Source organism: Sceloporus occidentalis, unplaced genomic scaffold, assembly GCF_023333645.1.
Source record: "Sceloporus occidentalis isolate IW3139 unplaced genomic scaffold, rSceOcc1.0.p SCAF_39, whole genome shotgun sequence".
Lineage (NCBI taxonomy): Eukaryota > Metazoa > Chordata > Lepidosauria > Squamata > Phrynosomatidae > Sceloporus > Sceloporus occidentalis.
Genome location: NW_028317019.1, coordinates 5,544,855 through 5,568,231, shown reverse-complemented (window position 1 = coordinate 5,568,231; position 23,377 = coordinate 5,544,855). Strand labels below are relative to the sequence as shown.

Genomic DNA, 23,377 nt, shown 5'->3' with positions numbered 1-23,377 from the left:
TGGGAGTCTCTGTGGGACCCTGAGATTTTGGAGAGGGATCCAAGAGAATCAAAGGGAGGCTGGGACCAAACAACCTCAGAATATGATCAAGACTACAAGGTTCTTTCTGAGGAAGGAGAGGCAAACTAGGAGAGGCTGCAGCTGTTTGCTTTTGCCTGAGCCTCTGGAAAGGGCCCCTCTTCTCCTTTCTCCTTGGCTGTATATACATATTATCAGACATAACTCCAGAGAGTGTTAGCCTTTTGGATGCCAGAAGATTCTTCTCATTCTTCAATGCAAGAAGTAACACTTCAGCTGCCTTCTAGAAGATAAAGCAAAAAGGCTTCCAAAACAACTGAAGCCTTGGGCAAGTCTCACTCTCTCAGCCTCAGAGGATGGCCATGGGAAACCCACTCTGAAGGAACCTGCCAAGAAAACCCCTTCAGAGTCTCCCATAAGGTCACCATAAGACCTGGAAACAACTGGGAGGCAGACACCAAGAACAACATTGGGAAATAGGGGCAAGCCTTGCCTTGGGAAAGTGTAATGACTGGGCTCCAGTCAATGGAGGTCTTTTTCAGGCAGTAAAGGGAGGTTTATGCAAATGCAGAGTGACATCACTGCTACGGAAGGCTCTCTTGACCAATCAGAGACCAGGATAAAGGTTCTTCTGGAAGCTTCCGTGAGAAGGAGATATAAGGCCTGAGAGACCAAGAGACAGTTGGGGGAATTGTGTCGGTTGGAGATCGAGAGAGAGAGAGTTAAAGAGCGGATCTTGGAAGTTAGTCTCAGAATTGGACACTTAGGTTTATTTATTGTTTTAATAGCTTGTATGAATTGAATATTATATACTTACAAATATTGTACCTGCAAGATTCTTAATATCTTGTATAACTTATATTTCAGTTATATTTTGTTATTTATAATGAATATCTCCTTGGAGTATCTACTACTCGACGCTCCTTTTACACGTGTCTTGGATCGGTTGATGCTTGGGAAGATCAGTAAAGAAGTAGAAATAAGGTTCCTTAACTGGTCCCAGTGTAGGTTAAGGGAAGTCCTTTTATAATTCACTGGATGATGGCAGCGTGATTTCAGGAAGTTAAGGGTCTGCTGGGCTAAGAGCCATAATGTCTAAATGTCTAATTAACCATTTTTAAGACACTCTGATAGCCTTTTGGCTGAAGAGAGGGATATAAAACTACTACTACTACTACTATTATTATTATTATTATTATTCCAGGGTCACAGTTTGGCTGCTTGGACCACCGGAGATCATCACAGTGAGTCAGTTGGAAAAGCCCATCTCACTCCAGAAAATAAAGGTACTTGAGGAGTTTGCACTCTGCGTCTTTCTGTAATAATAGCTACAAAACTGATGATAGCATTTGGGACATTTAGTCTTTTAAAAACAAATATGGCAGATTCAAATGCTGCTTTAAAACCTCTTTCCATCTGCCAGCTTTGTGCTGGTTTTGGGGGGAAATGAGAAAGTGTTGGGAGGGAGGGACTGCCAACAGAATTAGGAGATGCATTGCAGGCTATGGACAGTTTGCGGCCAAAAAAGGTCCAAAACACACAGCAGCAATAATCCAGTTTGAGAGCGCTTTAACTGCCCTGGCCCAGTGCCAGAGCATCCTGGGAAATGGAGTTTATTGTGGCACCAGAGCTCTCTGACAGAGAAGACTCAATGTCTCACAAAACTACATTTCCCAGAATTCACTAGCACAGAGCCAGGGCAGTTAAAGTGTTCTCAGACTGGATTATTGCTGCAGTGTGTTTTGGACTTAGGTGACCCTTGGCAAGTCACACTCTCTCAGCCTCAGAGGTTGACAATTGCAACACCTCTCTGAAGAAACCTACCATGGAAACCCCATGATAAGGTTGCCTTACGGTTCCCATAAATTGGAAACGACTTGAAGACACACATGAAGAACAGAAAAAAGTCTGCAATTATTTCTCAGGTTGTACATGGGAAAGGGAGGCAGTGTGGTGCAGTGGTTTGAGTGTTGGGTTACAACTCTGGAGGCCAGAGTCCAGTGCCGCACTCCTCCATGAAACCAGCTGGGTCCCTTGGGCAAGAAGTCACATTCTCTCAGCCTCAGGGAAGACAATGGCAAACCTCCTCTGAACAACTCTTGCCAAGAAAACCCCAAGAGAGGCTCCCCAGAAGTTGGCAATGACTTGGAGCCACACCACAAAAAACAAAAAGGCTCAAGAAAAAAAACAGTGTGGTTCAGTGGCTGGAGCATTGGACTATGACCCTGGAGCCCAGGGTTCGAATGCCCTCTTGGCCACGGAAACCCTCTTAGTGACTTTAGGCAAGTCACACTCTCTCAGACTCAGAAGGAGGCACTTGCAAAACTGATTCTGGACAAATCTTGCCAAGAAAAGCCTGCGAAGGGCTTCCCTTAGGGTCCCCATAAGTCAGAAACAACTTGGAGGCACAAAACGACAACAAGAGCAATAAGACCACTAACACAAGGCAGCTAGAGAGAAAGAAAGAAAGAAAGAGAGAGAGAGAGAGAGAAAGACAGACAGACAGACAGACAGACAGACATGGGAGTTGTAGTCCTCGGTTCAGAGGGATTGGGGGGCCTTAGAGCAGGGAAGGACCTGTCCTCTTTCTGGCCATGTGGATGCTGGGAGATCCAGTCCAGGAAATACACTATGAATCCCATTGGCAAGAGAAAAGGCTACTACTGCCTTTCAGATCCAGTTTGCCCCAAATCCTTTATGGGGCCAGAAACCCCTTTGTTAGGAAACGAATTCCGAATATCTCAGGAAGGCCCTATATCTCCCGAGGCCCCCTCCCTCCAGGACCTCCTTCCTCTCATCCCCTCAGTCTCTCTCTCCCCTGAAGGCCTCAAATGTCAACTGCCAAGCGCTCAGGCAGAGGCAGCCATTTTGTGTTCTGGTGGCCATTTTGTGTTCTGGCAGCCATTTTTTGTTTTGGAAGCCATTTTGTGTTCTAGCGGCCATTTTGTGCTGCTTGTGACTGTGGGGAATAATGTTCCGGAACCTTCTCTGAGACCTCAGTTGAACAGAGGTATCTCTTTGTCTCCTGAGGCCACAAAGTCAGAAGGCGGCCAGGCTCCTTGGGCCAAAAGGAAGGAAGTGTGTCTTTTGTGTGTCTCTTTGTATGTCTTTTCTGAGAAGGTTTTCTTATTACACAGCTCTGCTCCTTCTGGGGAACATGAGTTTGAAAGAGGATCAGAAATGGGGAGGATAGTTTTAATATAAGCCTTATTCTTATTCTTCACAAACATCGGTCTTTGGCTTCTAGGAGGAGGCTAGTCCCCCCAAAAAAGGCCAAAAGGAGCTCCTTTGGGAGGTTTTAAAAGTCTCCCCATTCCTTATTAATAGATTAGTATTCCTTATTAATAGATTTTCAGGCAAGAAGGAAGGAGACAGATCAGAATAACTCATATTACCAAGAATGAAACAAACAAATATACAAACAACCAACAACAAGAAGAATAAGGATTAGAAAGAAAAACAAACTGCTTATATTCAAAAAAAGCAAAACCATTTTTAAAAGTATAAGAATTCTACTTGGGTGCGTCTATCCTTTTACAACCAATTTAGGCTTTATCTGCACTACAGAAATAATACGGTTTGAAACCGCTTTAACTCTCCTGGTTCCATCCTATGGAATCCTGGGATTTGTAGTTTGTTGTGGCATGAGAGCTCTCTGGCAGAGAAGGCTACGTGTCCAAAGGTAAAATCCCAGGATTCCATAGCACTGAGCGGTTAAAGCGGTGTCAAAGTGCCTTATTTCTATAGTGTGGATGCAGCCTTCTTGGGAAAGTGGCAGATGCTGGGGAAAAGAGGAGGAATGCAGAAGGAAAGGAGGACGGAGGGACAGACAGACGGAGGGCCACCTGCAGCTGGACTGGCCTCCCTGAGCGGTCAAGACCTGAGCTGGGTTGTGGATGATGGGCACTCTTAATATCAATATTAAAATCTTTCTCTATTGATTGTAATTAAGGAGGGGATCAGGTTCCTCCTTTCAGTAGCATCAGGAAAATGTTTAGGTGTTATTAAGGTTTGGAAGTCCTGTCTGGGGACTTTTTGTGTTCTCACAGCCATCAGGTGCCATCAGCAAAACCTTTCTTTAGGATCAGAAATCGTTTTTGGGGTCCCTTCTGACTTTGGGGCCGTTTCATCCTCCATTTTGCGTTCCCTGAAGGCCTCAAACTGCCAACTGCCAAGCGCTGAGGGAGAGGCGGCCATTTTGTGTTCCAGGGGCCATTTTCTTCTGCTTGTGACTGTGGGGAATAATGTTCCAGAACCTTCTCTGAGGCCTCCTCAGTTGAACCGAGACACTCCTCTTTCTCTCCCTGAGACTCCAGAGTCAGAAGGAGGCCAGGCTCCTTGGGCCAAAAGGAAGGAAGTGTGTCCCTTTGTGTCTATGGCCCTCTATTTTGGGGCGAAGGAAGGAAGGAAGGAAGGAAGGAAGGAAGGAAGGAAGGAAGGAAGGAAGGGGCCTGTGGGGTCTGAGGAAGGACAGGCAGGGACTCAGGGCCAGTGGGGAGGCTGGGCTTTGGGGGCTGGGAGAGAGAGGTGGGAAAGAGACCCTCCCTTTGGGCCCTAGCTGGGGAGGAGCCACCAGTCCTTGCCTCCCCCTTTGGGAAAGGAGACCCCCTCAGCCCCCTGGACCCACTCCTGCCACTCATTCCTAGAATGGCTGGGACTCAGAGGACTTTCCCAGGCATTGTCACCTTCTGCCCTCCATGGCCATTGGCACTGACCTTTCCCCATTGCCTTCCCTCCCTCAGCCCTTGGACCTCCGCCTCCTTCGCACTCAGAGCAACCCTTCTCTACGGCTGAGGAGACGGCCTCTGACCCAGGGAAGCTCTGGCCATAAAGGACTGCAGAAGAGGCCTTTCTGGGGCTGCAGGAATCAGGGTCTTTGTACTGAAGGTAGGCCTTTTTCCCTGGAGCTGGAAGAGGACCTTTGTTTAAATGTTTCAGCCCAGGATTGTGTGGAAAGGTTGCAGCTGAGCGAGTGAGCCATTGGGAGAATGAGGAACCACCAGGCCAGACAGAACCATCTATTCTCCAGTGTTGCTCCAGGTGGAATCAGGCTACAACTGGCCATTCAGTGAACACAGGTCCGACCATAGAATTGTGGAAGCAATCCCACATGGCCATTCCATGCCTAGTGAGAGTGTTGGGTGTGAGGTATTGAAGAAGCATCCAGCTGTGTTTATGTAGTGAGAAGCAAAATGAAGACATCTTCCTCTGAGGGCCACTGGGGAGGTCAGGAGGTTTCAACAAACGATACACTCATTTCACATCTAGCTATGTAGACATAACTGTATCGGAGGCACTGCGCTTCAGTGGTTCCGTTCCTACCTCTCGGGTAGATTCCAGATGGTGCAGCTGGGGGACCTTTGCTCCGATAAGAGGGAACTTACATCTGGCGTCCCTCAAGGAGCAATTTTGTCCCCCATGCTATATAACATTTACATGAAACCGCTGGGAGAGATCATCTGGAGACCGGGGCGCGGTGTTATCATGCTGATGACACCCAAATATGTTTCTCTGTGTCTCCGACTGATGCAGTGACTAGGGATGGCATCTCTCCTCTAAATGCCTGTCTGGAGTCGGTAATGGGCTGGATGAGGGAAAACAGACTCAGTCTGAATCCAGAGAAAACGGAAGTACTCATGATAGGTTCTCCAGGCCCGGGAAAGGAGATTTGTCCACCTGTCATGAATGGGGTCATGCTCCCCCTGTACGTCTCAGTTCGCAGTCTGGGAGTGCTTCTGGACTCATCGCCCCACCTTACATCTCAGGTGGATGCGACAGTCAGGAGCACCTGTTACCAGCTTCGGCTGATACGTCAGCTGCAACCCTACCTGGGCCGGGGGGACCTTGAAACGGTGGTACATGCTCTGGTGACCTCTCGGATGGATTTCTGTAATGCGCTCTACATGGGGCAAGCCTTGAACCAAACCTGGAAGCTTCAACTAGTACAGAACATGGCAGCAAGGCTAGTCACTGGATGCTCCAGGACTAGCCACATAACACTTATTTTGCAAGATCTTCACTGGCTGTCCATTCGCTTCTGGGAGCAATACAAGGTGTTGGTTATTACCTATAAAGCCCTAAATGGCTTGGGCCCAGGGTACTTGGAGGACCGCATCTCTCCATATAATCCGTCCCACACTGTCAGGACAGTCGGGAAGCAATTATTAAGGGTTCCTAAAACGAGATACACCTCGTCCTCGTGAAGGCCATTTTCTGTCTCGGCCCTGCAGATTTGGAACTCTCTTCCCAACGAGCTCCGCTCTGTTACTTCCCTTGACCTGTTTAGGAAGAAACTTAAGACCTGTCTCTTCTAACAGGCTTTCCCCCATGTGTCTTGACATCTGTTCCCCATCATATATGCTGCTTTCCAGCTAGTTCTGTTTTTTGGCTATGGTTTGTATTTCTGTGGTTTTATTGTTTTTAATTCTGGAAAGTTTTATGATGTTTATATACTGTTGTTCAAAATTGTATAATGTTTTATATCCTTGTTGTAACCTGCTTTGATCTCCCTTGGAAAAGTGGGTATAAATAAACAGTATTATTATTATTATTATTATTATTATTATTACCAAAGCCCTCTCCAATTACTCATCCCCTAATCCCCCACCATTCTTTGAAAGCATGGAGTATCTGTTGTGTAGGGGAGCTGCAGTGAATCTATGCTAGGTCCAGGAGGCTTTGTTTGTTGCCGAGGGAGGAAGGGGATGCCCACCTCTGCATCGGCCCAAAGGAGGGATATGTCACCTGCGTAGGTCCTCCCGCTCCTCCTCTTTGTGAAAGAGAAGTCATGATGATACAGTGACTTTGAGTGCTGCAGGGTTTCTTGCCAAGCCAATCCTAACCCTGGTGCCTTTTCTCAGGAACTCCATCTCGGCCTCCTTGTACACGCCTTTGGGGCCTCTCTTGCTGGAAGTGACCCAAGTACAGGGCCACCAGGACCCCCTGCCCACCTGATGGCCGACACAGAGGCCAAGCGGAGGGAGTTGGGCTCTAACAGAAAGAGGATGCTGAGGTACAACAGCTCTTTGGTGAGTCGCTATCCTATTAGCTTCATCTGTGTCACTGCTGGGCCAATTTATGAAAGGAAGCAAATAAAATACTGTCTGAGTTTGGCAGAGAGAGTCCTGGTTAATCCTCTGTCACCCCACTTCTTCAGGGGCTTTTAAAAATGTCCCAGTTGGTCTCTCCTCCTCCCACTTTCCCCCTTCTCAGCTCACTTCAGTTCCTGAGTGCACTTGAGTTTGCAGCCCATCAACTCAAAATTAGGGAGAGGAGAGGAAAGAAAGAGACAGGATATGGCCCTTCCCAGGAGGCTGAAGCAGAAGCAAACTGCTGTGCCGTTCCTAGCTTGTGTGATCTTCTTCATAAACAACTTTAGCCATCTTCACTGCCTTCTGGGTTGCTTGTCCACATGTGTCTTGCTTTTCTCATCTATGAAATGTTGGGGGCTATGGAAGAACATCTCTGGATCTAAATATGGGGAGGGCCCAATGGCCCTCAACCCCAGAGTGCTCCCCAGAACTGTTATTAAAAATGATGTTTGCCTCTCAAATGTGGCAAGAAATGTCTAAATGCACCATAATTCTTTGGTGGCTAAATGTACTGTATGTGTTGGGATAGTCAGTATCCTAATCCATCCTCAATATCCCAGCCATGGCCTAAATTATATTGTTTATTATATTGTATATTATATTGAAAAGATTCAAGGCAAAGTTTATTTCCTGGACTGAATTCTAAAGTGATCAAATAATATTTGGATGCACCATGTGCTTTCCTCCCCTTTTGCTTAGTCACTCTGTGGATGAGGGCTATTTTCTGTTGCAGGTGACCTTTGCGGATGTGGCAGTATATTTCACTGAAGAGGAATGGAAACGGATGACGAAGAAGCAGAGACTTATGTACAACTATGTGATGATTGAGAATTATGAGAATGTGGCCTCTGTGGGTAAGGAAGCTGAATTCATTGCCCTTACTATGAAGACTGAGGTCCCTTTCATAATACATTATCATTGTACTATGATTCCACTTTAGAATCATAGAATCATAGAGCTGGAATATACCACAAGGACAATCTGGTTGAACCCCTTGCCATGCAGGAATACACATTGAAAGCATCCCTGCCAGATACCACCCAGCCTTTGTTTAAAAACCTTCAAAGACCTTTAAAACCCTTCAAAGATGGAGTGCTTTAGAAAATAATAATAATAATAATAATAATAATAATAATAATAATAATAATAACCATAATGAGACGCCACCATGCTCTGAGGGAGTATATTCCACTGTTGAATAGCTCTTACTGTCTGGAAGTTCCTCCTAATGTTTAGGTTGAACCTCTTTTCCTGTGCCTTGCTTCCATTGTTCTGTCCTTTTTGAATTGTGGTGCCCAGAACTGGACACAATATTCCATGTGGGCTCTGACCAAAGCAGAATAGAGTGGAACTATTACTTCCCTTGATCTAGACACTATACTTCTATTGATGCAGCCTAAAATTGCATTGGCCTTGTTAGCTGCTTCAGTGCACTGTTGATTCATGTTCAACTTGTGGTCTACTTGGACTCCCAGATCCCTTTCACATGTATTCTCATTCAGCCAGGTGTCACCCATCTTATATCTGTGCATTTCATTTTTCTGCCCTCAGTGCAGTACCTTACATTTCTCTGTGTTGAAATTCATTTTTTTAGCATTGGCCTATCTTTCTAGTCTATTCAAGTTCTTTTGAAGTTTGATCCAGTTCTAAGGGGTATTAGCTACTCCTTCTAATTTGGTGTCATCAGCAAATTTGATAAGTATACCCTCAATTCTGTCATCCAAGTCATTGATAAATATGTTGAATAGCACTGGGTCCAGGACAGAACCCTGTGGGACCCCACTGGTCACTTCTCTGCAGGATGAAAAGGAGCCATTATTGAGCACCCTTTGGGTTCGGCCAGTCAACCAATTACAAATCCATGTAACCAAGTGTTCAAAAAGGTTTAAATCACTTTAGAATATTTCCTGGGGCGGGGGGGGGGGGGGGGGGGAGATGGTCTGAAACCAAATTGAATGCAATGGGTCCTTGGTGCAAATATCTCAGACAAAAATCATTAGCACATAGAATCTCGGATCCTTCTTGGTTCCGAATTTCAATTGTGTTCAAAATCCAGTGTAGACTACAATCTGAGAGTGACGCTCCCAGATGCAGCTCAGCAATAACATAGCAAAGTACGGAAGTAAATAGCCAGATATATAGGTATTGGCAATGCACTGACCACTTTTCACACTTAAAAATATGTCACAAACACAGTTGTTTTTATCAAAATTCTTGGAGGTTCTCTATCTTGAGTTGCAAAATAATACAAATATTTGCAAGCTCTCCTCTCCGACTTCCATCTTCTTCAACATACCTTGTACAAACAAATCCAATCCACACCAATCCGCATGTGAGCTGCATACTGTATTGGTTGTGAGTCTTCTCCTGGTGCCAAGCAGCATGAAGTGACCTCTGCAGTTAGCTTCCATTATGCATTAGGCTCTGACTCAGGACTCTATGGCAGTCTCAAGGATATGATGCCACCTGTCAATGAAAGTATTTTTGCACATGTTTAATGGAATATTTTTTCAACACTCCTTTCTATGAATATCTCCTTCCAGTGATTCCCTTAAGGTAGACCCCCTCCAATCTCCTCTTTGTTAACTCCTATGAGTAAATATACAATCGTTCCATGGATTTATGGCCATAAGCAGCAGGGTGATGCTTCGGTTACTCACAGAAACTTTCTTAATTTTATCTCTAATAACGAGGGATTAATGAGGGCTAAACCATGGGGTAACACCCTCCTCTCTTAACTCTGATTTTCAGTCTCATCTGTGCTTGTCTTTCTTTACAGAAGAACATTTGAGTCATGAGAGAGTCCCCACAGGAAACAAGTCACATAAATGCCAGCATTGTGGGAAACATTTTGCTTACAAGTCAATCCTTGTCCTGCATCAGAGAGTCCACACAGGAGAGAAGCCATACAAATGCCAGCATTGTGCCAAACGTTTTGCTAGGAAGTCACACCTAGTGATACATCAGAGAGTCCACACAGGAGAGAAGCCATACAAATGCCAGCATTGTGGGAAATGTTTTTCTTCAAAGTCAGTCCAAGTGATCCATCAGAGAGTCCACACAGGAGAGAAGCCATACAAATGCCAGCATTGTGGGAAATGTTGTTCTCAGAAGCCAGACCTAGTGAAGCATCAGAGAGTCCACACAGGAGAGAAGCCATACAAATGCCAGCATTGTGGGAAATGTTTTTATTCAAAGTCAGACCTAGTGAAACATCAGAGAGTCCACACAGGAGAGAAGCCATACAAATGCCAGCATTGTGGGAAATGTTTTTCTCAGAGGTCAAGTCTAGTGACACATCAGAAAGTCCACAAGGGAGAGAAGCCACACAAATCCCAGTAGTGAACTAATATTCTTTTTGTCAATAAGGAATATAAAAAATATATTTTCATTCAAGTGGTGCTAAGGAAAGGCCTTTGTGATTTTGTTTGTAAGCTTTGTCTATCTATATGTCTATGTTTTAAGGTTGTATTTTGTTAAGTTTGGGTTTTTATTGGTAACAGTATATGTAGATAATTACTTTGGGTTGTAAATTGTGGGTCGTGGTATTGGTTAGGTAGTTGGGGGGCTGGGATTTGTTATATATGAGTTATGGGAATGATAGCTTTTGGAATTTGTGGGATGTTGGCTGAAGAAAGTTAGAGGTCGGTATTAAAAGAAAGGGCTAGTTTGTGGGAATGGCAAAGGAGCCTTGTTACCTGTGGGGCATAGACTGTGGGAATTGGAGGTGGGAGCTATATTTGGAAGAGTGTGATATTTTAGGTTTTGGGGTTTTAATATATTGTTTGGATTGGAGTGGGCAGTTCTGGATTAAAAATTGAATTTCTATGTTTTCTCAATAAAGTTCTTTGCTATTTCAACACACTGGAGTCTTTGATGCACAGAAGTTCTGAATTTGCCCAAACTGAACCTTTCTTCTCTACTCAGTCCTCAGCTCCATTGCCCAGCAGAGGCAAATACAGACACAAACATACAGGATACACAGGGGCAGCTATATTTCCAAATCAGAGCCTTCCTTTCCTGACTTTCCCTTCTGAGTCCAGCTCTGCACCTTGGGCTCCATTGCGGTCCCTTCAAAGGAAGAAAGGAGGGAAGGAAGGGGAGGCCGCTGACCCCCCGGCGCATACCTTTCTTTCCTGCAAAGGCCGCCAGCGGAATAAGTAACAGCAGCTTTGCCCTGGCAATCCCTGCGCATGCTGAGGAGGGGCCTTTGGGGGCATCTGTTCATGCGCAGTCTCAGCCCCTGAAGCCATTGCTGCCCTCACAGTCTGTTCTGAGGGAGGGAGGAAAGTGGGGAGAACCCTTGTTGATTCAGAGGAATGGCTGGAGCATCTTCTGGGGGACGCTTGGGGGTTATTAGAAGGAAGGAAGCCCCTCTTCTCCCTCCAAAGAAAGGCAGGGGTCCTGCCAGGCCTCCTCTCCCTCTTTCCTTCCCTGCCCCCTCCTCGGGAGATTCCTTAGGGCCCAGGTGTTTGGGGGGTTATTGTTAAAAGGGGGCAGGGGGGACCCTTGGAGAGAGCTCCCTCCCTCCTGGAAATTGGGGCAGAGGAGAGACCTTTCTGATGCCTCATTTGGAGAAGGGTTTTGTGCCAAATAGAAAGCATCACACAGGATAGGGTTCAATAGCATTGGAAGCAACATTTTTTTTTTGGGGGGGGGGGAGAGAAGTTTTCTCTGGAGTCCTGGGGGACGGGGGTCTGGGGTGGGGGAGAAGAGCTAAAATCTAGGCCAAAGCCAAGAGAAGGGAGACAGAGGACCTCAAAGCTCTGGCAATCTCCTGGCAACCTGGGAACTAGGTTTAGAGGCTCACAGGATCTGGATTGGGCACCCCCCTCACATACTTACCTTTTCCTTCACAACAACCCTGCAGAGGAGGACCAAGAGAGAGACCCACAGCCCGAGAAACACCCCCCCCCCCCTTTTCTGGGAGCATAGTGAAAGGGCATTAGAGCCCCTTGAAGGGATGTTGTTATTATTATTTATTTATATTCCACCTTTTCTCAAAGGAATCAAAGCGGATTACAGTAATAAAATAACATACAATTTCAGAAATACAATTAAAATTCCAAAACTCCCAACCCTCCCCCCGATTATAAGAAGTATTAATCAACCCCTAAAAAGCTAATAAACAGCAAGAAAATGTAAAACATCCAAAACACAATACAATAAAAAAGTATTTTCGGGCAAGAATTGGATTGTTTTCTGAAGGTGAAAGGGGAGGGCAGGAACGATACATCAATAACAATTTCCATAACAGTAACAATGGCAAGGGTAAGGGTCAGGGGGAGGGGGAGGCATTCAATAGATCTAATCTAGTCTGGAAAGGCTTGCCAAAGAGATCTGTCTTAATAGCCTTCCTAAAGGCTTCCAAGGTGGAAATATGACGGAGCTCATCCGGAGGTCGTTCCAGAGCCTGGGTACAGCTGGTGAGAAGGACCTCTGGGTCACTGCTGAAAGTCTGGTCTTCTTGAGTTGTAGCAGGTTCTTCCCAGAGGACCTGAGTCTCAGGATGGATTGTATGGGAGGAGGCTCTCCCTCAAATAGTCAGGACCCAAGCCATGGAGAGCTTTACGGGTTAAAACCAATACCTTGTATCTTGTCAGGAAACTAAAGGGCAGCCAGTGGAGGGATTTAAGAACCATTGTAATGTGGGCAGTTCTAGAAGTGCCCATAACCAACTTGGCTGCCATATTCTGTACCAATTGAAGTCTCTGAACTTGGCACAAGGGTAGCCCCATGTAGAGTGAGTTACAGAAGTCTAGCCGAGAGGTGACCAGCGCATGTACTTCTGTTTCAAAGTCTCCCTGCTCTAGGAAGCGGCGCAGTTGGCATATCAGCCGAAGCTGATAACAAGTGCTCCTGACCTTTGCATCCACCTGAGCCATCAGATGATGAACCCAGGAGCACTCCCAAACTGCAGACAGAGCCTTTCAGGGGAAGTGTGACCCCATCCAGAACTGGCTGATATAACTCCATTCCCAGATTAAGGTCCCTCTTACAAGTACCTCCGTTTTACCTGGATTCCATTTGACTACGTTGGGATAGCAGGGTGAATGGAAGGGGAGAGAGATATTTGTCAGGCTCCTCATTGCAGCCCCTCTTCCAACACAAAAGGCAGTACTTTGAAAAAGGAACAGCTTGTATTGAAGAAGATACATGCAATAGAAGTGACTTTTTTGTCAGGAATGAAAGTATAAACATATCACTTTTATAACCATATCAATTAACCCCACCCCATTAACCAATAAAGCTAATTAATTGGATAGCCTGTTCCCGCGCAGTGTTTTCCCATCCAGGATTCATGATTATATATATATATATATATATATATATATATATATAATATGAAACCCCATCAATCCCAATGTAATATGATACCATATGAAAATATAATAAGCATAAACCCATAACAACATAATACAATATAAAACTACCAATAACTCTCTATGTTCCCCGCTCCTTTTACAGAGAACAGTCTTTTAAAATCAAGCCTCTGTTACAAGGATGATTCCCACACATTCCAGTCCTAGCAAAGAAGCACATTCTTTAGCCATGATCTCCCTACTTCTTTATAGTATCTTCTATTAAAGCACATAATAAAACATATTATTTTAACCCACCATAAATACCATCTATCTTAACTCTAATTTAAACCTAAACCTATAACCCTTATGGCATGAATCCCTAAATGAATAAATGAATAAATGCATCAATAAAGGGATTAATGACATATTGTGACTTCAGCCTGGTGCTCCTTGCCTGCAGCAATGCAATGGGACCATTGTGAATTTAGGCTAATGCTGCTTACCTGTAGGTTTGATATGAGACCATTGCAACTTGATGCTTCTAGCCTGAAACATTGAGACTGGCCCATTGTGATCTCAGGCTGATTCTCATTGCCTGAGAGACCGAGATTGGCCCATTTTGACTTCAGTCTGATGCTCCTTGGATGAAGGATTGAGACGGTACTATTGTGACTTCAGGATGGTGCTCTTTACCTGAAGGACTGAGACTGGCCCTTTGCAACCTCAGGCTGATGCTCCTTTCCTGAAAGATTGAGACCAGAGAACTGTCACTTCAGACTGGTGCTATATACCTGAAGGATTGAGACTGGCCCATTGCGTGTCAGTGTATAAGTGTCCTGTCATAAACATTAAAAAATATTAGGGTTTGATTATTAGAGTTAAAGTAGGAGTTATAGTTGTAGTTCATAGTAAGTAGTGTAGAGTGATGGGTTATAGAAAGCATGTAGTGGGAAATGTTAGAAAGACAGATGATTAAGGAGGGCGTTTGGAAAGACGGATGGGGTTGCAGCTGGAGACTGGTTATCAAGTAGGAGTGAAGCTGGCTTGGGACCACCGTTCTTCAAGGTGAGGCTGTCTGGGAGAAGGGAAGGGAAGTATAGACAACCTTGGTATCTATGCAACCTCCGCTTGTGTTGCTTTAGCTTGGGAATTGGGGTCTGGTTTAGGGAGGGGTTGAGTGGGTTAAGAATGGATGTTTCTGCCTGGATTCATCAATAAAGCTTCTTTAGTTTCAAATGGGTTTTATTTTTTGAGCACAGGACTGACTCCAGATCTCACATTGCAACTTCAGGCTGATGCCCTTTGCCTGAGAGATAGAGACTGTCCCATTGTGACCTCAGTCTGATGCTCCTTGCCTGAAGCATTGAGACAGGATTCTTGTGATCTCACCCTGAGGTTCCTTGCCAGAAAGACTGAGATGGGACTATTATGACTTCAGGCTCGTGCTCTTTACCAGAAGCATTGAGACTGTTGAAATTGTGATCTCAAGCTGATGCTCCTTGCATGAAGGATTGAGACAGGACTATTGTGACTTCGCAAAGATGCTTCTTTCCTGAAGCATTGAGACTGGCCCACTGTGACTTCAGTCTGATGCTGCTTGCCTGAAAGATGGAGATGGGAATATTGTGACTTAAGGTTGGTGCCTCTTACTTGCAGGAATGAGATGGGACTATTGTCATTTGAGACTGGTGCTTCAAACCTGGAGGATTGATACTGACCCATTATGACCTCAAGCTGACGCTCATTGCCTGAGAGATTGAGACTGGCGCAGTGTAACTTAAGTCTGATGCTCCTTGCCTGAACCATAGAGACTGTCATATTGTGACCTCAGGCTGATGCTCCTTTACTGATGGATTGAGACCAAACTATTGTTAGTTCAGGAAGATGTTCTTTCCTGAAGGATCGAGACTGTCCCATTGTGATCTCAGGCTAATGCTCCTTGCCTGAAGCATTGAGACTGTGCATTCAAGCTGATGCTCCTGGGTTGAAGGATTTAGACTATCCCATTGTGACTTCAGGCTGATGCTTCTTTCCCGAAAGACTGGGGATGGCTCATTGTGACCTCAGGCTGATTCTTGTTGCCTGAAAGGTTGTGACTTCAGGCTGCTCCTTCCTTACCTGAACACATGAGACTGGCCCATTGCTATCTCAGACTGATGCTCCTTTTCTGAAGGACTGACACTAACTCATTGTGACTTTGGGCTGATGTTCCTTCCCTGAAGGATTAAGATGGGCTTATTGACTTCAGGCAGGTGTTCCTTACCTGAAGGATTGAGCCTGCCCCATAGCGACCAAACGGTTGTGATCCTTGTCTGAAGCATTGAGACTGTCCCATTGAGATCTCAGCTTGAGGCACCTTTCCTGAAAGATTGTGACGGGACTATTATGAGTTCAGACTGATGCTCCTTGCCTGAAGGATTGAGACTGGCCCATTGAGATCCTTACCTGAAGCATTGAGATTGTCCCATTGTGATCTCAAAGCCATCCAGTCCAACCTCCTTCTGCCATGAAGAAAATCTCAATCAAAGCATATGTGACAGATGGCCATCCAGACTCTGTTTAAAGGCCTCCAAAGAAGGAGACTCAATCATTCTCTATTGAGGGAGTGTGTTCCACTGTCAAACAGCCCTTTCTGTCAAGAAGTTCCTCCTAATGTTGAGCTGGAATCTCTTTTCCTGGAGCTTGCATCCATTGTTCTGGGTTCTCTTATCTGGAGCAGCAGAAAACAAGCTAGCTGCCTTCTCAGTATGACATCCCTTCAGATATTTAAACAGGGCTATCACATCACCTCTTAACCTTCTTTTCTCCAGGCTAAACAGCCCCAGCTCCCTAAGTCTCTCCATTGTGGTGGCTCTCCTCTGGACATACTCCAAACTTGTGAATGCTGATCCTGTCCTCTGGGGTATTAGCTACTCCTCCTAGTTTGGCGTCATCTGCAAATTTGATAAACATGTCCTCTATTAAAGCAGGGCTATACAAGTTGTGTCCCACCAAAGGATCAAAAGCAAAAGACTTGACAGAACCGAAATAGAGAGTGATCATATTAATTCCCCAATAACCAAACAAGAGGCAGAAAGAGTAATACAAGATTTAAAAGGAATTAGATCTCCTGGCCCAGATGGATTCATATCTATATTTTATAAAACCTTTAAAAATGAACCGAGTGAGCATTTGTGTAAAATTTACAAAATATTGGATAATAAAATAATCCCAGAAACATGGAAAGTATCTGAAATTATATTAATACTTAAACCCAATAAAGATCCAGCTAATTCTGAGTCTCATAGTCCTATCACATTAAGCAATCAAGATTATAAGATTTTAATGAAAATCCTAGCCAATAGATTAAAAACAATATTTACCTACTTTAATTAAAGAAGAACAATATGGATTTGAGGAAGGCAGATATATTTATGAACCGATAAGGAATATATTTAATATACTACATCATGCCAAACAATACAAAAATAAATTAGCTTTGATAAAACTAGATGTTTACAAAGCATTTGATTCAATAAATCATGAATATCTATACAAAATCTGTAGGGATTTTGGATTAAGGGAAAGGTTTAGTGAAACCCTCAAAGAAATATATAATGATACAGAAGCACAAATCATGATAAATGGAGATAAATCAAGAAAATCTAAAATGAAAGTGGAGTAAGTCAAGGTTGCCCTCTTTCCCCTTTATTACTTATATTGGCAATGGAAGCGTTTGCAAATATGATTCGGGATCAGAAGAGATAAAGGGACATGAAATAGATAAAGAAGAGATGAAGTTGGATTCATTTGCAGATGATGATCCTCTGATAATGACACAGAAACCGAATGAAGCTGTAATCAAGTTATTGGAAATATTTCAGACATTTGAAAACATTTCTGGGCTTAATATTAATTAATATTAATTAATATTTAATATGGCTAAATCAGAGATAATGTTTAGGAATACGAATTGGCCGGAACAAAAAGAAACCCAAATTGTGTCAGGATTGAAATTGGGGATTAAAAATATGAGATATTTAGGTGCAAATTTACCAATTAAGTTAGATAATATTGGACAAGGTAATTATAGTCAATTAAGGGGGAAATTAATAATCAGATTTCTAAATGGACAAGTAAAAATGGGAAAATGTGAACAAAAATCAGAATGTTTAAAACGATGGTACTACGAAAGATTTTATATTTATTTCAAAGGATCCCAGAAATAGTTCCTAGTAAAGTTTTAGAGAAATGGGAAAGGTCAATATTAAAATGGATATCAGGGAATAAAAAGCCAGGTTATCTAAGGCACTATTATATGAGCATCAAAGTAATGGAGGATGGGGAGCTCCGTCCCTCGAATGATATTTTGAGGTGGTTCAATGGCTAAGAATGATAGAGGCAGAATAGAACCATGATATAAAGTGGGTTGAATTAGAAAGACAGAGCAATCAAATGGAAAATGTCTCTGTCTTTCAGGGGAAAATATGGGGGAGATATGAATTTTAAACATGAGGACACTCTGAGGGGCTGCCATTGGCTGGAATCCCTGTCCCTCCCACCAACCCTGGCCCTGATTGGCTGGAATCCCCATCCCTCCCACCATCCCTGGCCCTGATTGGCTGGAATGCCTGTCCCTCCCGCCATCCCTGGCTCTGATTGGCTGGAATCCCCATCCCTCCCGCCATCCCTGGCCCTGATTGGCTGGAATCCCAATCCCTCCAACCATCCCTGGCCCTGATTGGTTGGAATGCCTGTCCCTCCCACCATCCCTGGCCCTGATTGGCTGGAATCCCAATCCCTCCAACTATCCCTGGCCCTGATTGGCTGGAATCCCTGTCCCTCCAACCATCCCTGGCTATCTTGTGTTCTGGCATCCATTTTGTTCCAGAACCTTCTCTGAGGCCTCAGTTGAACAGAGGCTTCTCTTTCTCTCCTGAGGCTCCAGACAGAGAAGGAGGCCAGGCTCCTTGGGCCAAAAGGAAACAAGTGTGTCTCTTTGTGGGTCTTTTGTGTATATTTCCTGAGAGGGTTTTCTTATTACAAAGCTCTGCTCCTTCTGGGGAACAAGGGTTTTAAAAGGGATCAGAAATGGGGAGAATAGTTTTAATACAAGCCTTATTCTTCTTCTTCACAAACATTGGGCTTTGGCTTCTAAGAGGAGGCTAGTCCCCCAAAAAAGGCCAAAAGTGGCTCCTTTGGGAGGTTTTAAAAGTCTCCCCAGTTTCCTTATTAATAGATTTTCAGGTGAGAAGGGAGGAGACAGACCAGAATAACCCATATTACCAAGAATGAAACAAACATACAAACAACAACAACAAAGATAAGGATTAGAAACTAAAACAAAGTACTTATTTTTTTAAAAGGAAATCCATTATTAGGAGGGTAAAAACAAGAATTGGATGCTTCTACCATTATAAAACCAGCTCACGCTGTATCTGCACTGCAGAAATAATCCAATTCGAAACTGCATTAACTCTCCTGGCTCCATCCTGTGGATTCCTGGGATTTGTAGTTCTTTGTGGCATGAGAGCTCTTTGGCAGAGAAGGCTAAGTGTCCCAAATGTAAAATCCCAGGATTCCAAAGCACTGAGTATTTAAAGCGGTTAGAGAGTGCCTTGTTTCTATAGTGTGATGCAGCCTTCTTGGGAAAGGGGCTGATGCTGGAGAAAATCATTGGGGACTTCTGGAGGTTTCAGCAGATGGTTTATTTGTTTGTTTGTTTGTTTATGATGCACTCATTTCACATCTAGCTACAGGGACATAACAAAGGCCTTCTCCAATTCCCCATCCCCTATTCCCCCTTTACTCTAAGAAGGCATGGAGTATCTGTTGTGTAGGGGAGCTGCAGTGAATCTATGCTAGGTCCAGGGGGCTTTGTTTGGTGCAGAGGGAGGGAGGGGATGCCCTCCTCTGAATTGGCCCAAAGGAGGCATATGTCACCTGCGTGTGTCACCAGCAGGATGCTGTTCTCTGTGTCTTTGAATGCTGCAGGGTTTCTTGCCAAGCCAATCCTAACCCTGGTCTCTTTTCTCAGGACCTACATCTTCTCGGCCTCCTTGTACAAGGCTTTGGGGCCTCTCTTGCTGGAATTGACCAAGTGCAGGGCCACCAGGACCCCCTGCGCACCTGATGGCCGACACAGAGGCCAAGCGGAGGGAGTTGGGCTCTAACAGAAAGAGGCTGCTGAGATACAACAGCTCTTTGGTAAGTTGCCATCCTGACTATTCGTTTCATCTGTGTCACTGCTGGGCTGGCTCATGAAAGCAAGCGGAGAACATACTGTCCCAGTTTAGCAGAGAGAGTCCGGGTCAATCCTCTGTCACCTTATTTTTTCAGGGGCTTTGAAAATGTCCTATTTCTCTCTCCTCCTCCCACTTTCCCCCTTGTCCTCAGGTCAAGTTCAAAAGATGTGTGCACCCCATCAACTCAAAAGAGGGGAGAGGGGAGGAGAGAAGGGAGCAGGGTCTTGCCCTCGCCAGGAGTCAGAGCCAAAAGCAAACTGCTGGACACACACCTTACTCGCTTATGTGATCTGTATCATTAAGAGCTTTGGTCATCTTGATCCTCTTCTGGGGTTGCTTGTCCACATGTGTCTTCCTTTCCCAATCTGTGAAATGCTGGGTGATACGGAAGAATATCTCTGGACTTAAATTGAGGGTGGGCCCAGTGGCCCTCAAGCCCTGAGTACTCCCCAGAACTTCTTTTAAAAAATGAAATTTGCCTCTGAAATTAGGTGAGACATGGCGAAGTGCACTATAATTCATTGGTGACTAAATGTACTATACAATGTTGTGATACTCAGTATCTCAATCAATCAGTAATATCCCAGAAATGGCCTAAATTGTATTCTTCATTATATTGTATATTATATTGAAAGAATTCGAGACAAACTGGATCTCAAAGGCTGCAGCTTTTTTCTGGCTTGCAGAATTTAAAGTTTATTTCCTGGACTGAATTCTAAAGTGATCAAATAATATTTGCAATGCACCATGTGCTTTCCTCCCCTTTTGTTTAGTCACTCTCTGGATGAGGGCTATTTTCTGTTGCAGGTGACCTTTGCGGATGTGGCAGTATATTTCACTGAGGAGGAATGGAAACTGTTGACGAAGAAGCAGAGACTGATGTACAGTTCTGTGATGATGAATTATGACAATGTGGCCTCTGTGGGTAAGGAACCTGAATCCATTGCCCTTCCTGTTAAGACTGAGGGTCCTTTCATAATTCACTGTCAGAGCGCTATGATTCCACTTTAGAATTATAGAATCAAAGAGTTGAAATAGACCACAAGGACCATCCGGTTCAATCTTCTGCCATGCAGGAATAGACATTCAAAGCATCCCCAAGAGATGGCTATCCAGCCTCTGTTTAAAGACCTCCAAAGAAAGAGACTCCACCAAACTCTGAGGGAGTATATTCCACTGTTGAAGAGCTCTTACTCTCAGGAAGTTCCTCCTAAAGTTTAAGTGAAATCTCTTGTCCCTGTGGCTTGCATCCATTGTTCCATGTCCTTTTCTCTGGAGTAGCAGAAAGCAAGCCTGATCCATCCAGAATATCACATCTCTTCAAATATTTGAACAGGGCTGTCATATCCACTCTTAACCTTCTCTTCTCCAAGCTAAACATACCCAGCTCCCTAAGTTGTTCCTCAGAGAGCATGGTTTCCAGACCGTTGACCATTTTGGTTTCCCTCCTCCAGACATGCTCCAGCTTCTCAACATCTGTTTGAATTGTGGTCCCAGAACTGGACACAGGATTATTGCAAGTGAGCCCTGACCAAAACAGAACAGAGTAGCACTATTACTTCCCTTGATCTTGACACTATACTCCTATTGATACAGCCTAGGATCACATTGGCCTTTTTAGCTGCTGCATCACAATGTTGACACATGTACATCTTGTGCTCTACTACCATTCCTAGTTCCCTTTTACATGTAATTTAATTGTCATAACAACTTCCTGTGGAATCTTGGAATTTCTAGTTTTAGTGAGGCAATATTGTTCTCCACTTTGTAAGGATTCTAAATATCCAATTCTAAACTGCCAATTTTGGAATTCTGTGGGAAGGAGCCATGGAGATTAATGCTTTTTGCCCTAAATGGTCCTCAGCCTATTCCTGAGCAGGTATCCTGGCTTTTGTAGCCCCTCTTCCAGCCTTTTTTGGCTCTGGAGAGTCTGTTTTAATGCTCATCCCTGGCACCTGACCCTCACTAATATCAGAAACCAGGTCCCAGACCCCTTGTTCTGCCTTTCCTAATGCATTATTTGTATATTCATTGCCTTTCCTTTCTCAAGAAATGAGCCTCAAAATGTCCCTTTTATGCATCACACTCTGTGGGTGTGTTTCTCTCTGTGATAGAGAGATGGAGGCAATGTGAAAAACAGAAAGGCGGGAAAGAGATGCTGAAGGTGAAATGGTAAAGCAGTGCAGATGGACAAGAGGGAAGGTTGGAGAGCAGAGGGAGAAAGGGAAGGGGATCAGGTATCTGGGATCCAGGAAGGGAAGGCAGGAGCAAAGCCAGGATCACCTAGCTCTGTGCGGAGAGGAAGGGACCTCTGGGAAGGGGCCTTGGAGATAAGAACTGGTTTGAGTGAACTTCTCAGAACCAGCTCAAATCCTTGCTTTCAGACATATTTAGGGGTTCCATTTAGCAATTATGAGTAATTACTATGAAGGGAAGAAAGGGACACAAAATCTGCTTTTGTCTAATGTTTCTTTTCTTACCTGAGCTTGCTTAGCTCCATGGTTGATTCAAGAGATCCTTTGTTATCCAATATGCTGGAGTCTGGGGAGGACATTCACAAGTACTATGCTTTTAGGGGAATTTGGTACTTAGCTCAATAGAACAAAATAGGTTTACTGGGACAATAGAGACCTCTGGACTCAGCCAAGTTATAACAGGTCCTGAATCAAACAGATCTTCAGAGGCATTTGAAACAGGTTTTAGTATTTTATTTAAGGGGAACGCAAAACACACAGACACATACATATAAGTGTTCATGCACACACGCAAGAACTAGGTAACAAAGGTGGGAGTGGTGAATAGATGTAAGGCTTTGATAATGGTAATAGGCTACCTATCCAGATCTTTATTCCAATTGCTGAGGATTTGGAATGGGAAGAGGTCAGTAGTTCCCGTGAAAACTGAGGTTGGTGAGCGCATTGAGGTGCTTAGCCATGAAAAGAATGTCTGTCTGTAACTGGACTGACACCAAAGAACAACAAGTCGGGGCTGATATTTATATGGAAATTGGTGCTTGGGGGCAGAAACTGAAGGTTCAGAAAGGTTTATATCACTTTAGAATATTTCCTGTGTGGGGAAAGAATGGCATGAAACCAAATTGAATGCAATGGGTGTTTGATGCAAATACCTCAGACAAAAGGTCACCTCTCAGATCCTTGTTGGCTCTGAATTTTGATCGTGTTCACAGACAATGTACACTAGAATCTGAGGGTCCCAGATGCAGCTCAAAAATATCATAGCAGAGTACAGAAGCAAATATCCAGAGATAGGTTTTGGCAATACACTGACCAGTTTCCACACTTAAAAATAAGTCATGGACACAGTAGATTTCATTTGGTTCTTTATCTTGAGTTGCAAAATAATACAAATAAATGAATGAATAATTTATTACGGCTCATGGCCAGATTAAAACAAACAAACAAAATAAATACAAATATTACAAAGCATCACAATAATAAATTGTATTCTAGCAATAAGGGTAAACATCAGTTCATAAAATGAAATCCTAAACCTGGCAGGAAAAATTGTCCCAAATAACTTTGAGAAATATAGATTTAAAATAGTAGCTTTGGCACGATGGCTTAAAAACTTGTATCCTAATCGAGTATCTCCTAAGCTGAGTTATATAACATTTCGAGCAGAATACAAGCTACACATCATTTGTTTGTAGTGTTTATAGTGGCAACCCACTCATCCACTTCAAACTTCTAAAATGATTCATTAAAACATAACAGTCAAC

General features: G+C 44.0%; 2 protein-coding genes across 2 annotated transcripts in view; both read left to right on the top strand.

The window, feature by feature from the left end:
* The window catches only part of LOC149290465 (uncharacterized), a 200,153-nt gene that overhangs the window by 128,181 nt on the left and 48,595 nt on the right, over positions 1–23,377 (top strand). The window lies entirely within an intron of this gene.
* Positions 1,273–10,913, top strand: LOC149290468 (uncharacterized). The gene is made up of 4 exons (XM_089489220.1): positions 1,273–1,304; positions 6,879–7,046; positions 7,843–7,963; positions 9,889–10,913. The coding sequence occupies exons 2-4, from the start codon at positions 6,972–6,974 to the stop codon at positions 10,449–10,451; spliced, it is 759 nt and encodes a 252-aa protein (XP_089345346.1). The 5' UTR covers positions 1,273–1,304; positions 6,879–6,971; the 3' UTR covers positions 10,452–10,913.